Source organism: Pleurodeles waltl, chromosome 9 (genome assembly GCF_031143425.1).
Source record: "Pleurodeles waltl isolate 20211129_DDA chromosome 9, aPleWal1.hap1.20221129, whole genome shotgun sequence".
Lineage (NCBI taxonomy): Eukaryota > Metazoa > Chordata > Amphibia > Caudata > Salamandridae > Pleurodeles > Pleurodeles waltl.
In genome coordinates, this window is record NC_090448.1 from 234000630 (window position 1) to 234016739 (window position 16110).

Sequence of the window (16110 nt, forward strand, 5' to 3'; positions counted from 1 at the left end):
CCGACAGAACAACAAAATGTAGAGAATGTGACCTAACCAAAACACCTCTATCGTTTGCTTTCTTACTCGAGGGAAATTGAAAGCATTAGTTGAGAGAATCAGTTTGACTTGCTTGTTGGAATCCTATTTTTCTTGTATCTTAAATCCCGTAGGTGGTTCAAACTGTCTAAAAGCTAAATAAAAAGCATTTCACTGTTGTTCATATGATTGATAAATACATGCACACATAGGAGACAATGAAGTGCAGACCACTTAGATGTGTTTTGAGGTAAGCAGAACTCTCTAAATTGGAGTATTTTCTACTAAATTGTTCACTAGGTTTTGAAATAATCAGTTTTTTTTACTGTTTCAAAGGGGTTGTTTGGAATGCAGAATTTACATAATTTAATTTGAACCAAGCAAATCTGTTTGGTGACGAACCATGAGTTCCTCATGCAGGACTGAATGAAGTTTGCAGGAGATTCACTGTTCTTTGCAGTAGCAAGAACACAAGCTATATGTAGTATTATATCTAATTTGTGTTCTGTAGTGTTTGGACATTTCAGTCTTTGATGGTGATGTGGAGTTGGTGAAAGCAGTTTGAAAGCAATCCTCTTTTCAGATATTGAAGATACTTACCTCCTGGTATGGAAGTATTCTCGTTAGATTCTTCTCCTCTTCAAAAAACTCCTCCAGATGTTCTCTGCCCCAGCTCTTCGGATTTGTTTCACAATATCATGCCCATTGACTTCAGAAATGGCTATTATTTCGTAACTCTGTCACCAGGTTGCAAAATTAACAAACTTGTCCTTCAGCTCTATAGGCAATTGTTCCAAAAATTTTCCCCGATCACGAAGCTAGATCTACCCCCTTTTCTGACTTTACGTGCTTCTGACTCCACACACAAACTCTTATTACTTACCTCACATTTACGTCTGTGAGTGCCTGTTGTAACCCATCATCTTAGACCAGTGCAACACCTTGTGTTTACTATGTAGGATCATTTTTGAACAGTGTTTAATCCAGAAAATGTCATATTTAGGACAAGGCTTCTTTAAATTACTACTGGAACAGTCACCATCAGCTCAGTTATGGAGATCTTTAAAGCCAGCCACTAACATTGTTCACTATCTTCTTGTAATGCAGTGGCGAACACCAAACATAAGTCAAATTAGTCTTCCGAATTGGGGAAGAACATTCTTCTCGACACCTGAAGCCTACTGTTTGTGCCAAGATACATGCCTTCAGAGGATGCAGATCAGGCACTGTGCTCTGATCAATGTTTGGGGATAGATTGTGCATCAAGATGACGTAAAACCTGACAAAAAGACAACAGCGATTGGATGTTAAATGTATAAAACAAACTAAAAATGGGTTGTGTGTGTCTGTGCATTAACATATGTGTGTCTATGTCCAAGCTCGAGTGCGTATGCTCTTCTCTTCCTGTCCCAGTGTTCATGTCATTCTCTCCATGTTCCACTATATTTATTCCTTATCTCCGTGTTAGGATTCCAACGTCGTCCTATTGTGACATCTATTGTCCAATCCACATGTTGTTTGAATTAGGTTGTATTCCTTTTATTTTGTTTGCTGTTAGGACACTGTTGGTGACTGTGGCGAAGAGACGAGCATTGCAATTTACCTATCATAGTTTGTAAAGGGTGTTCCCTTGGCTTTGGGTCGAACTCCGTATCAGGTGTCACCTAAGCTCTATTTGATGCAGCTTAATTGTTACCTTCTCGGGCCAGTCTCATCTTTGGTGTGATGTGCAACATGGGTACTGCAGGAAGACCACTTACGTTTCTCTTTTATGGAGCGCTGCAGGTGATTTGTCTTTGACCCTCCCTCCATTGTTTCTCTAAGTGTTAGGTTTCAAGGAGTCTCTGTGATGCTTCCTCTTGCCTTATGCTTAGGAGGCCACCAAGACAAGCAGGGCATCTACATTTATGTGATATGTTTCCTCGGGACAAGTGTGCAGTGAGGATGAACAGTGAGCAGCACAGATTTGTGTTGGGTAAGCATGTTCGGTGGGATGTGTTCCTAGGTTGAGGGGGTCTTTGGTTCAAGCTGTTGCCTATATCTGATAGAGACTTCTAGCCACAGATTCCTTAACTTTGAATTCTCCCCAGTTGTCAGACTGAATCTAGAAGATTTTTTGTGAGCTGTATCCCTCTTTGTCGGTAGGAGGTGTCGATCAGCTCCGTGTCCTTTGTCTGGGTCATCCACACCGGATGTGATGCTGCGGTACCTATATAGGTGCCACCAAGGCATGCTGTCGTCAGTTCTTTTCTTTCCACGCCAGCCAATGCTGATCCAGAGAAAAGCTCAGTCAGTTTTTGACTGGACTCTTTTGACTTTGTCAACACTTTTGAGGTTTTCCCTCCTGGTGTGTCGAGGATGTAATTGCAGAAGACAGGTTTTATGCCCTGCTTAGCCTGTCACCTGTGGATGTTGGATCCACACCTCGTCTGTCTGTGGAGTTTGGAGCACAACAACAACCCGAAGGCATGCTCAGACTGCCAGGCCATGCATCTGAAGGCTTTGAAGAAGCCGTCCCTAAGGCTAATTTCAGCCCAGCATGCTACTTTGTGCAAGTCACAGTCGAGGGGAAGGTTCCGTGCCCAGTTGCAGAGTCTGAAGCCTTGTTCATCCAATTATACCTTCTCAGGATGATTGGCAAGAGTAGGAGCAAGAAGTCGAAGCGATCATTGACTTCATCTGTCAGCCAATGCTATGAGGTAACATTGGCATCCTCAGAACCTGTGCCTTAGCTGGCTCTGCGGCTCCCTGACTTTCCGGAGCTGGAGGGACCCCTGCCCAACTTCATTAGTTTTATGAGGCATTGCGACTCATTTTTGGGCAGTCCAACCGCATTGGCATGCCTTTGGGGTCAGAGGGGTCCCCATCGGGTTACATGCCAATGCTGACGGGCCCCCAAGGACCCAGTCCTTGATATAGACAGGCACCAGTCGTACTATCTCAACCTTTTCCGGAGCTGGTCCCGATGCCCTGGCGCCATCCCCATTGTCATCCCCAACTTCGACACAGAGCGGGATGGGTGTCGCCCAACACCGACGCCGGCAGGAGCCTTGCTTCCTAGATTGGAGCCTGAGCCCTATCACTCTTGGACTAGGCCTCAGGTAAGACTAGGAGAGGTCAGTGGACCCTTTAGAATACCAGCCCTATGAGGAAGAACAATACATGGACTGGTGTGAAGATCTGAGTGAAGCCACTGCACTGGATACCTCTCCAGATACTGGTATGCTTTCTCCACCTACCTTGGCTATGGAGGAGGGGCTTCCTACGCAGTGGTGGTAAAGAGGGCAGCTGATGTCCTAGACTAATCTCTTCACCGAGGTGCTGCTCCCGGGTGTTTCCTCACCCAAATCCCTAGTCCCGTCCTATGATGCCCCCATTCAAAGTTCACAATTCATTGTGGATGTACCACAACTGGCTCACTAGGCAGATCGGTGCTCTCTGCGGTTTACCATAGGCCACTAGCATTTTCAATTCACCATGCTCCCCTTTGGCCTTCTCAGTGCCCCCCAGGTGTTAACCAAGGTGATGGGGGTGGTTGCAGCTCATTTGTGGAGGTCAGGGGTTCCAGTCTTCCACTATCTCGACGACTGGCTGTTGAACGCTGGCTCGCCTCAGGCGGTTGTCTCCCACCTCCAGAATGCAGTGAACCTCCTGCATTCGCCAGGATTCAATGTAAACTTGCCGATGTCACTCCTGACTTCCTCTCAGATGCTCGCTTTCATCAGTGCTGTTCGACAAAAAAAAATAAAGCAGCCAGTGCCTCGTCTCATATTTATGTAATTTGATTAAATGGAAATTATACTTTTAGGCTATTGTCACTTGCTCTCTGTGGAATGAGGATATTGTTTACTAACTGAAAAACATCAATTTTTTTGTAAGGAAATGCAGTGAGGACAAGTACTTCCAGTATATGGTATTCCCTCTGCCTCACATTACATTTATGAGTGTTCAAAACATCCATAATGCTGCTAGCATCTCAAGTTCAAACGAAATGCTTGTATTTATACAAGGTTGATGGACTAGTCAGGCCTGTTTTATTCATACCAAGTGTTCAAGTCCTAGATCCTAAGATGAACCATGCATACGTTGAGACCTGCCATCGTTGTAGGTAAGACCCTGTACCTACTATACTTTGATTCATCTTGAGCTGTAAGGTCATCTTTAAGTAGATTGTGAGGTATATTAAACTGCAGTATATATTGAACATGAGCCCAATGACGATGTGGCCCTGTCCCTATGACTACCCATAAAAGAACAGTTCTGGTACACACTGGTGGATAAAAGGGGCCATTTTGATCTATTCGTTCAACAGAGTTTCCTTGCTTGAAATAGCAGTCAGTTTTCCTTCATCTCAATTCCCCTCCTTCCACTTACGCTACTTTGGGAATCTTTCAGAAGATTGATTCTGCTAGATGGAATTTAATTTTATGATGTTTATAACAAGTTAATATTAAGTTAGTAAGTCAAGTTAAGTTTTTAGTTAAGGTTAAAAAAATGTTCCCTTGATGCATAGGTTCTTCCTTGTACAGATTCTGCACTGCTCCCCCTTCCTTCCGTGAGTGATTTATTCACCTCAGCTTCTATATTACATACTGTTTCTAATGTTCTCTAATGCCTGGTGCTGAAAAATGTTTTCACTGAGGTATAGGCCAGAATTTCCTGTATTGCATACACTTATGGCTTTTTTTTCGTCGTGGATAAAAAGTCATAACTGGAATCGATCAGATGCCTCTGGTCAGATCGAGTTCTCCAGAGTTTGTATTGCACAGAGTGGGCGCACTAGATGGCAGAAAGCCAAAGGTCCCAGATCTCCAGCGCTCCAGATAACCAGGTCATCTTCTAGTTGCAGATTCCTTACCTTAGAATTTCCCCCAGGTGTCAGACTGGATTCAGAGCTTTTTCTTTGAGCATTACCCTTGTGCGCTGTCAGGTGGCGTTGGTCGACTCCACCCGCTGACATCCATTCTTTTCTTTCTGCGGCAGCCGAAGTGCAGACCCAGAGAGAGCTACCTTCAGTCGTTTGTTTTTACTGACTTTGGCCGTTTTGTCAAATTCTTGACATGTTTTTGGTGCGTCAAGGATGTCACGGAAGGCCGGTTTTAAGCTGTGTGACTCCTGTCGCTGAATGACGTCAGTGACAGATCCGTACCTCGTGGTTTTGTGGTGCCTGGACCGTGACCACGACCCGAAGTTGTGCTCAGAGTCCCTGGCCATGAACCCGAAGGCTTTGAGGGAGTGGTCCCTAAAGCTCATGTCGGCCCGGCCCTTGACTCTACATTGGTCTACCTGGTCTTGATCAAGAGGGAGATTACAAGACTGCTGGCGGAGCCATCCTCAGGACATTCGGATCACAGGAAGAAGGAGTTGAAGACCAAACATTCTTCAACTTCGCCCCATCGCTCGGATGATGCGATGTGGGAAGCGCATCAACGCTCTAGGCCTCCTTCTTCAGAGCCTTTTTCTGGGCCAGCTCCTCACCTCTTTGAGTTTCTGGGAACCAGAGTGACCCCCGCCCAACTTAAAGAATTCTTTGATGCCATGCACCTCATATTTGGGGAGAACGACCCCCCTGTGATGCCTTTGGGCCTAGTGAGGTCCGAGGGGGGCCCCCTTCGGGATACCAGCTGGTGGCTTCGGCCTTGACGCCGGAGGGCCCCTCGGGATCAGTTGTCAGATCTGTGCCAACGCTGGTCGTGCCAACGTGACCTCTCACGTTGCCAGCAAAGATGTTGATGCTTCCGACGTCAGTCAGGCCCACAATCGACTTTGAGCCCATACTTGTACATGACTCTGACCCGGAGGTGGACTGACGTCACACAAGGCCAATTCGGTCTTCGATTAGGCCTACATTTTCCCACGTTGGATCCTGACCCTTATTTTTATGGGTACGGATATGGGGAAAGTGTGGAGGGGTTGCTGGACCCTTTAGAGGACCCTGAGATGGACTGGGCACAGGAACTGGGCGAACCTAGTGGTCTGGATACCTCTTCTGACGCTGGCATGTTTTTTCCCTCTACTGTGACTATGGAGGAGGAAGTGTCGTATTCTATGGTGGTGAGAAGGGCGGCTGAGGACCACGGCCTTGTGCTACCTTCTGTGGTAGTCGGGACTAACGTTCTGACAGGTGCTTCAGCCTGGAGCTTCCACTTTGGCACCCCTCCTACCTTTCAATGAAGCTCTCACTGATGTCCTTTAGGGTGCCTGGTCCAAACGCAGCACAGGAGCTCCTTTGAACAGGATGATCGCCTGCCGCCATCCGCCTGCAGCGAATGACCCTAAATTCCTTACCCAAGATCCTAGGCCTGAGAGTCTTTGTCATACAGGCTTCTTCTTCCTCAGGCCCATTCCCATTCGCACCCCGGGAAAGGAAATCCGAGATTGGATGTTCTCTTCCTCCAGTCTGGCAGTGCTCTCTGTGAACACGGTTGCCTTTTGGGCTGCTTTTCTCATACCATATGGGATACAGCTACGCAGGTGCTGCCACAGGTCCCAGAGGAGACCCGGGCCATCCTCTCCCAAGTTGTAACTGGCGGAAGGGATGCAGCCAAGTTCACAATAAGTTGTGGGCTAGATACAACCGACTCACTTGGCAGATCGGTTGTGTCGATGGTGGCCTTACAGCGATACGCCTGGTTGAGGACAACTGATTTTTCGAGGGATGTCCAACAGTCACTCATGGACACGTCCTTCGATGGCACCCCCTTTCTTTGGAGACAAAGCAGGCTTAGCGCTTGAGCACTTTAAGAAGTCCCGGGCTACGGCTCAGTCCCTTGGCCTCACAGCTGCTCCCCACCCCTCAAGTCAGCTTTTCACCCCTTCTGTGGCTACGGAAGGGGTGCCCAACTGCATCCATTCCCATCCAGCCACTGTGCCATGCATGCTGCACAGCCTCTGCGTGGCCATGGACTCTGGATCCCACGTGCTCGTGGATCAGGGAGCTAGTGGTATGCCCAGTCCACCTCTGCCCCTGCTGCAGTCTCCAAACCTTCCTAGTGGCTGGTGGCAGGCTCCGCCATCACCTTCCCCGCTGGAAATCCATCATGACAGACAGGCTGGTTTTGCAAATAGTCAGAAGGGGCTACTCTTTCCCCTTTGTGACTACGTCTCCGGCCATGCCACCATCCTACGATCTGATGATGCAGGAACTTCTCTGCAAGGAAGTTACGGATCTCTTGGCCAAGAGAGCAATGTAGAGAGTCCCTGTGCCAGAAGTAGGTTGTGGTTGTTATTCCCGCTACTTTCTGGTGCCTAAAAAGGACAAGGGCCTCTGTTCTATCCTAGACCTTTGCTCCCTCAATTTCTTCCTCAAAAAGGGCAAGTTCAAAATGCTAACTCTGGCTCAGGTCCTATCTTCCCTGGAGAATGGATGGTAGCGTTGGACTTGCAGGACACGTACTTTCATGTTTCTGTCCTGCCTGTCCACAAAGGTTACTTGCGATTCGTGTTAGGTCACTAGCACTTTCAGTTTACCGTGCTACCCTTTGGCCTTACCAGCACCCCTCGGGTTTTGACCAAAGTGATGGCGGTGGTAGCAGCTTATCTGCGCTGGATAGGGGTTTCAGTCTTCGCCTACCTCGACGACTGGCTGTTTAGAGCGGGTTCGCCCCAGGCTGATGTCTTCCACCTCCCGACTATGGCAAACCTCCTGCATTCGCTGGGGTTCACTATAAACATCCCAAAGTCACACCTGACTCCCTCTCAAATGCTCCATTTTATTGGGGCTGTTCTGGACACAGTGCAGTTTCGGGCTTATCCTCCCGAAAAGTGAGTCCAGGATATTCAGGCTATGATACCCATGTTTCGGCCTCTGTTGTGGGTTTTGGTGAGAATGACTGAGGCTGCTGGGCCTCATGGCTTTCTGCATCCTGCTGGTGACACATGCCAGATGGCATATGAGGGCTCTGCAGTGGGACCTAAAATTCAAGTGGGCGCAGCATCGGAGGAATCTCTCTGACAAGGTCCAGATCTTGGAGGGAACTGTGCATGATCTACAGTGGTGGCTTTCGAATCGCGATTGGGTCAGATCCCTCTCCCATCCCCAACCAGATCTCACAGTGATGACGGATTTGTCACTCCTGGGATGGGGCGGCAACATGGGGGAGGCGGAGATCAGAGGTGTCTGGTCTCAGGCATAGTCTGGGCTCCACATCCATCTTCCTGAGCTCAGGGAGATCAGGCTTGCATTGAAAGCATTCCTTCCCTCTCTCCAAGGGAATGTGGTGCAGATGTTCATATACAGTACCACCACCTTGTGGTACTGTAATAAGCAGGGCGGAGTGGGATCGTTGACCCCTTGTGAAAAGGCTCTGCACCTTTGGACATGGCTGAAACTTCAGGGCATATTCCTGGTGGTTCAACATCTGGTGGACTCTCTGAACACCAGAGCAGGCTAACTCAGTAGTCGATGAATGGTCGATCACGAATGGCGCCTCCATCTGGAGGAGGCACAAGGTCTCTTTCAGCAGTGGGGAGAGCCTTGGTTAGATCTGTTCGCCTCCACAGAGAATGTGCAATGTCAGCTTTTTTGTGCATTGGAGTTACCAAGGCGGCACTCGCTCTGCGACGCTTTTCATCTCAAGTGGAACTCTGGCCTCCTTTACACCTCCCGCCAATACCACTTCTGTTGAGAGTTCTGAAGAAGACCAAGAACGACCATGCTCAAGTCAGTCTTGTGGCTCCGGACTGGGCACAAAGATTATGGTATCCCATAGCTTCTAAGAATGGCCAGCGATCCTCCGATCAGACTGCCCCTTTGGGAGGATCTTCAGTTGCAGCAACAGGAGACGGTTCTCCACCCTGCACACTCTCTGCCCCCTTGCATAGAGATTGCGTGGTGACAGTTGACAGCTTTTGGCCTTCCACCCAAAGTCTGCAATGTAATCTTGGCATCCAGGTGTCCCTCCACCAAAAGGGTATACACCTGTTGTTGGAACACATTTGTGGCATGGTGTACCAGCAAATCTGTTGATCTCCCTTTCTGCACCTCTGTTTGAGGTTTTACTATTCATTCTCTCTTGCCCTGAAGAGCTCTGCTTTGGGCACCCTTAAAGGCTACCTATCTGCCCTCTCTGCCTTTCTTATACTGACAGATCAACCATCCTTGTTTAAATCTCGCATCGTTGGGAGGTTTCTTAAGGGGACTCACTCACATGTTCCCACCTACCCCATTCATAATGCTGCATTAGGATTTGAACCTGGTACTTATATACCTTATGTGTGCTCCTTTTGAGCCCACTACATAATTGTCCATTGAGGCTTCTCACTTTAAAGACAGCCTTTCTGATTGCCATCACCTCTGCTCACCGAGTGAGTTAGCTCCAAGCTCTTTTTTCAAAGCCACCATTTTGATCTGTCAACCCTGACAAAGTGGTGCTTCATACTAGGGCCTATTTTCTCCCTAAAATGGTCATGCCCTTCCATTTAGGCCAAGCCATCACTTTGCCTACTTTTTACACACACCCATATCCTTCTCACGAGGAGGACAGACTCCACCATCTGGATCCAAAAAGAGTGTTGGCATTCTATCTCCATCGTACCAAATACTTCTGGGTGGATGATCAACTCTGTTGGTTATGTGGGTTCGAAGAAAGGACAGGCAGAGCAGAAGGGGACCATCTTTATGTGGGTTGTCCACTGCATCAAGATGTGCTGCACTTTGGCAAAAAGGCAACCCCCAGAGGGTTTGAATGTGCAGTCCACCAGAGCAGCTACTGCAATCACTTTGTTGGCACGCGGAGTTCCAGTCTTGGATGTCTGCCAGGCAGCAACGTGGGCATCCTTGCATGTGTTCACAAAGCACCAGACCTCTAGTTTGGCCGTTCGATCCTGCAAGACTTTTTAGTCTGATTGTGGTTCTTAGCCCACCTCCGAGGACGGTATTGCTTGGATATCTATTCTAAGGTAAGGAATCTGCAACTAGAAGCCTCTATCAGATGATCAAGTTACTTACCTTCGGTAACAAATTGAGAAATTTAACTGCAATAGTAAAAAACATAACAAAAGAAGAACTATAACAGAACAGATATGGATTTGTTGTACATATTTGTTGTTTATATGTAGATTGATTGATTATGAGATGTATGGGATGTGGTAATGAATGAGTGAGTAACGCAAATTCAACTTGCAGATGTAAATAATTCTGCTCTCCAATAGCGAACTAAGTCTCTATTGCTGGTTCTAAGTTGAGAGTAAAGTTGATCCCTAAAGAGAACCATACTCTTCTCTGAAATGCCCATGCTCAGGTTCACATAGGGGTATTCAGGGATTCCCCTTAACATATATTTTGTCAGACCAGTGCACAGTCATCACGTAACAACGTTTCATTACAAACAGATGCTGTAGCTTACAGTAAAACATCTGACCAAGTTTGTGGCGTGTGTTCAAACCTGTTAACGCCACGCTTGATAAAGTGCAATTCCATGAGAAGTGACTTTGCAAGAATTGAGCACATAATGGAGAAGAATTTGAATTCTTGATTTTAACACATTAATCCCAGAAATGCGGAGGGTGATTTTCGGATTTTCATGGGGGTAAAGGAGGAACGTCCTTCCCTTTATTCAGCTGTAAGTACAACCTTCTTTCATAATAGATGATTGGGCACACTATAGGCAAAATTATACACTTCTGACAGTATCTGATACCTTTATTCGGTCCTGGGAAGCTGGCTCTCTTCAAAAAGTGTAGGTAAAGCAAAGTTAAAGTATAAATGCTCCGTGTGATAATTTGAATGCTGCTCAAATGACATAACTGGGCCAAAGAGGCAGAACCACCTGCACATGGCCGCCAGATTATGTCTGCACCCACCAGCATCATTACAGAGGAGCAAACCCAAGAAATCTATTAAAACATACTTATTATAAGCTTTGTACTTATGTGCATGCTCTCCTCTGGGCTACTATATCATAGGAACCAACCCTATAAGACAAAAATCCACCAACATAGATTCATAGAGACGAAAACAGGTTGCTAGAATGAACAGAATGACAGTGTTATAAACACATGTTGAATGCATGAACACTTAATTAGTAGAATGCAAAGTTTATGCTACAAGAGTAATCTTTATATCGTTACCCTAGTGTTTCAAGTGCTTAAGATAGTTTGTGTTTATCTGTATCTCTTTTCAGTTGGATCGACCGAGAGATCTGGGCTGTTTCAACATTTCCTTGACTCCTACCAAGTGATGTTCTTCACTCTTTTTGCAATGCTGGCAGGAACAGCCATCTTGTTCATAGGTAAGAATGTGTGAAAATAACCCAGTCTAAAGCTACTAACCTGAGGTTTTAAGATTGCACACTGTTGGCTAAAATAGATTTAAATTGTTTTTTTCAGCTTATCATGCGGCCTTTGCTCCAAGAGATCCAGTTCCACACCCAGCTTTTTATCCAAGGACACCACCTCAGCCTGTTAACAACAGTAAGTGCCACATTTACCTACCTCTAAAGCCGTAATGTATTTATTTTATTGTTCCTGTATGGCACTACATGTTCTTCTCAAGGCTAACAGAGGCAACTGGAGATGAGAACTTCAAAGTAGGTCTTACTAGATTTGAATAAAGACTCCCCTGTCCAGCATGCATTAATGATTGCCTGTTGGTCAGAAGAACATGATATACCTAACCTTCAACAGTTCAGTTTTCACTTTACTAAACTACAGATGGTTGTATTGTTCCTGCAGTATGGGTCATTTCACAGTCTTGGACCTTGTACTATGACAGCTCTATCTCAGTGCATAAGTCCTCTGAAATCGAGTTATTTGATGAGAAGTGGTGGCTGGGTAAAAGGGCTCTGGCAAAAGTGTAACGTGGAATCACATTCTGTAAATAGCCCAGACCTTTGTATTTATAGGTGTATGCTGCAGGCAAGCTTACATTTACTTCAGTGGAATAAGTTCAAGGCACCTGGTATCATTTTTGTAGATTGGGGTTATCTCTGCCTGCCTGATTCTGGACCCCTCATGTTCTGTCAGAAAATGGTATTACGAAGCTTTGTTCATCAGTGGTAGTTGGTGATTTTTTTAAACCAGTGCACATAGAAATGTGCATGGTGCAAGCAAGATGGACCATCCCAAGGTAGGCTTGATTGAGGGAGGTTTGGTGGGGTGCGGCCCACAGGAATCTGTAAAATATGATAGCACATAATTGTCTGAAGAGAAAGAGGTTTTGCAGGCAGTTATAAACCCATTCAGTACATCAGGGACTCCACAGTAACCAGGAGATGTGTTTCCTTGCAGCAGAAGAAGATAGAAGGAGCCTCTGAAAGAAGTGTCCTTGATTGCCAAGGATCCGTGTCCCTGTGCCAGTCTGCTGGGCAACTCAGCCATGTCAGCCAGTAAAGAAAAAAACATATGTTCATCTTGATCAGCCCACCGAAACACAGTGTTGTACATAGTAGGCCTTTGTATATGGTGGGGATGATTCAGGTTCCACTGTGGCCTCTTAATTGTTCATAGAGGAATGGATTTCTGAAAGTAATGATAACACTGGCGTTGCATTTCATGGGCAATAACAGTCAAACGATTGATGTTAATTTATTTGGTCATGTTTTAAAGGCCTTTTGGTTTTGGTCCCAACTAGTCAGTTCTGCTCCAGGACTGTGCTCCACTGTCTTGCTGGTACTTACAACCCTGTACTATTTCCAGTTCACAGGTGTGGCAGGTATTTAGTACCTACAGTGGCCCTCTTTTCACCCTTCTCCTGCAAGCTTAGAAAGCAACACAGCATTGATAAGTGATTGAATGGTTGCTGGGGTTGTATTAATATTCATGCCCCCAGACTTTTCAAGGCTGGAATAGTGGACTTAACCACTTCTAGGAACAGAGGGCCTGATTTAGATCTTGGCGTACGGGTTACTCTGTCACAAACGTTACCATTATTCTGTCCGCTGGATTACAATTGCCATACGATATAACTGAATCGTAATATCGGGGAGGTGATAGAGTAACCCCATCCTCCAAGATTTATATCAGGCCCAGATGGTTCTGATAGGCTTAGTGATTAGTTTTTAGGTGTGAGACCTGATACAGGCCCTCCATTTCCGTTTTGAACCTGAACACAACACAAGACCAGTGTCCGGCTCCAATATCTGAAAAGAAACTTCTTCCTGGGGAGAGGGAGAGTTTATGAAGGGCGAATACACTGCAAAACTATGACATATCTGAGCCATTACATGGTTATCAGTGATCTAAAAGGTCTAACTGTTGACATCTGCATCCTCCGGGAGGACAGCGACAAACCCAACAAACACTTTCATAGGGGCACTGAAAATGTGCTTGTGCCGTTTTGATGAGCACAAGAAAATAAGATCCTGATTCCATTACAATAATCAGGATCAAGGGCAACTAGTGTTTTTCTATTGAAGAGTAGGACTTTTCCCCATCCCAAACCAACATCTGAATCTAAATTAGCAGAAAAATATTAGCAGGGAAGAGGGCATTTAACCATCTCATTTCTCAACCTCTGCCATCTCACCAGTAAGCTTAATCCTGCATTATTACGTTTTTAATATCTTTCATACTTTTTGTTTTTAACGCATGTGTGTTTCTTAATGTTCACAATTAAGAACCTGGGTGGAGCAGAAAATGTCTTGAAGGAACTTTGATAGTGCCAGTCTGCTGTGACTGCATGTGTGGCACACGCAATATCACCTAATCACTTCAGCTATCTCACTTGATATTTGTATCCAGTGGCACACACCAATTAAAATGTTGACCTAGGTAGTAGCTTCAAGAAGCCTGATCTACAAGTCTATAATGAGATCCTCCTACAATACTTCCTGCTGATTGTGAAGTATGCTTGTATCTCAACAAAATGGGGTGGAGAGAGCAAACTGATTACCCTGCAGGCTGATGATCCACCCATCCCACCTCTGTGGCTTGGCAGCTTAGTAGGAAAAAGGGCATCCTTGCAGCAGGAATCAAGCAGTTCAAAGCAGGGATACTAGACTGCTACAAACAAACTTGAAGAAACAGTCCTTTCCAATGAAATATTATCTAGGAAGACAGAAGAACCCAGCTGCCCGTACCACCTGCTCATTCTTTATCCTCCTTTGTAAAAACCTTTTACAGACAGATTGCCTTAAGGCTTGGACCTTTTGCCACCTGGCAGTTGGTGTAATTTACACCCCTTTGTCATTTTGGTCCAACACTTTATGGCCATCCAACACCAGAATAAATCCCTGAGTGTACCAAATAGCATTATTAGTTATGGCCAGTTCAGTGACTGTGTACCTCAAGTTGGATCGCTCTCTTGTCGTGGATAATGTCGTTGGACGTTTTGCACCAAACCTTGTTGCTGGCTTCTGAGGTAATTGCAATACATTCAGGAGTATCTGTACATTACAACTGACATATTCCTTGGGGTTAGTTACCATTACATGGCTAGCACCCGATGATTAACATTGCAATCAGATGAATGAAGAGCATAGAGTTGAGGATAACTGAGTAGGAATGTCTTGAACTAATGAGGAGATAGGCCCTGGAGACTATGAATATGTCCCCTTGAAGTTTAAGAGAAAGCCGGGCTGCCACAAATGACTTCACAAGTAATGGAGTGAAGTGATAAAGCCCCTAAACCAGGAAAATAGAAAGGACTGCTCAATCATCTGTCACATGGAACAATTCCCCTGTAAATTCGAGGTTCTTCCATGTATACAAATTAAACTTCATTCATTTGAGTACCAAAGCAAAAGCCAACAGAAGATGAAGACTGCCTGCCCTTCCTGACATGCTTACCGTGGGGAAGGAGCATGGGCCAGCCAATAAGAAATATGCACTTGTCTGGAAGAGTTATAACATGAAACTGTGCATTTTGGATGTTTGTGTGGCATCAAATGTCAGGGTTATACCAGCAAAATAATATCTAATGTGAATGGACCGGATGAATTTTAAAAGTTAGCTAACCTTCTTCAAGCATGATAGGGGACAAATGTCTTCTGATCCCTTCCAAAATCAGAAAAGGGATCATCCTGAATCCTGCCACTTTCTCTTCACGATGTGCAGGCATTAGAGCACCTGTTCAGAGGGACTGAGAATATCTTATTGAAATGGCTGGGGCTTATTGAGATTCATAGTAATACAATCTTAGGGTCCCACTTTGCAGCACCATATCGGACAATTCTAGTATTTTGTTTAATTCCCTGCTACATCCAATAACCCAATATCTGCTTAAAGGCCCCTGTAGTTTGTTTGCCACAGTTCAAACTAAAGTCCCTTGGCCCGAAGCCCTACTTGTCACCTAAGGTTTTGAAGGGCTTAGAATCACTGGTGGATCAATCCATGTTCCTGATGGATACTTTTAATCACAGATTCTTTACCTTAAAGTATCTCACAAGAATTAGACTGGATCTGGAGATTGTTCCATAGCGGTGCTCCTGCATGCTGTTAGGTGGCACCATGCAGCTCCATGTTAGCTCCACATTGCCCCAAAAGTGACAGAGCAAAAAGCAGCGCCCAATGTGAGCACCAGACAATCACACTGACTTCTAATCCTTTCATTCTGTGCCTTTCAACATAGATCCAGAGCCCCGCTTCCTACTTTGTCAGTTTCCAGTGATTCCAAACGTTTCTACACTTGGGATTGAAGTCCCCACCGAAAACATCAGGATTTAAACCCTCTTTTGACTGAAGGAAGGAAGTGCTGATCAGAGATTCACATGAGGGGTGCCTTTGGTGCATGGGCTCAGGACACAACTTGAAGGCATGTGTCAAGTGTGCTTTTATGGACCTGAAGATGGTCCTAGAAGTTGTATGTCAGCAAACACTAAAGAAAACTCTGGACATAAACAGATCCCACTTCCCTCCAAGTAGTGGTTGGGTCATTCCCATGACTGATCCATCTTCTGATTGATGTCCTCTGGTAAGTCGAAGGCCAGATACAAGTATGAAAAATCAAAGCAGGACACTACCCCTTCCTGTCACTCTATCCTCAAAGACAAGACACAAGAGTGTTGAAATGTCAGTCATACTTCAGGGAGCCGATCCCTTAGTTGATCCGGATGAACCCTTAGTTTCGTTGGCCATTTTCAACCATGTAGAGTATTGAGGCCTTCAAAGCTGCAAATTTTCAGTGCACTTCGGGCTCTCTATGTTGCACTTTTG

At 45.6% G+C, this 16110-nt stretch overlaps 1 protein-coding gene across 1 annotated transcript in view; it reads left to right on the forward strand.

Moving 5' to 3' along the window:
* The window catches only part of NUP210 (nucleoporin 210), a 462103-nt gene that overhangs the window by 417920 nt on the left and 28073 nt on the right, over nucleotides 1-16110 (forward strand). Inside the window, exons 38-39 of the mRNA XM_069206618.1 lie at nucleotides 11142-11249; nucleotides 11347-11430. Of these exons, the coding sequence (XP_069062719.1) occupies nucleotides 11142-11249; nucleotides 11347-11430 (192 nt within the window). The remainder of the gene's footprint in view (nucleotides 1-11141; nucleotides 11250-11346; nucleotides 11431-16110) is intronic.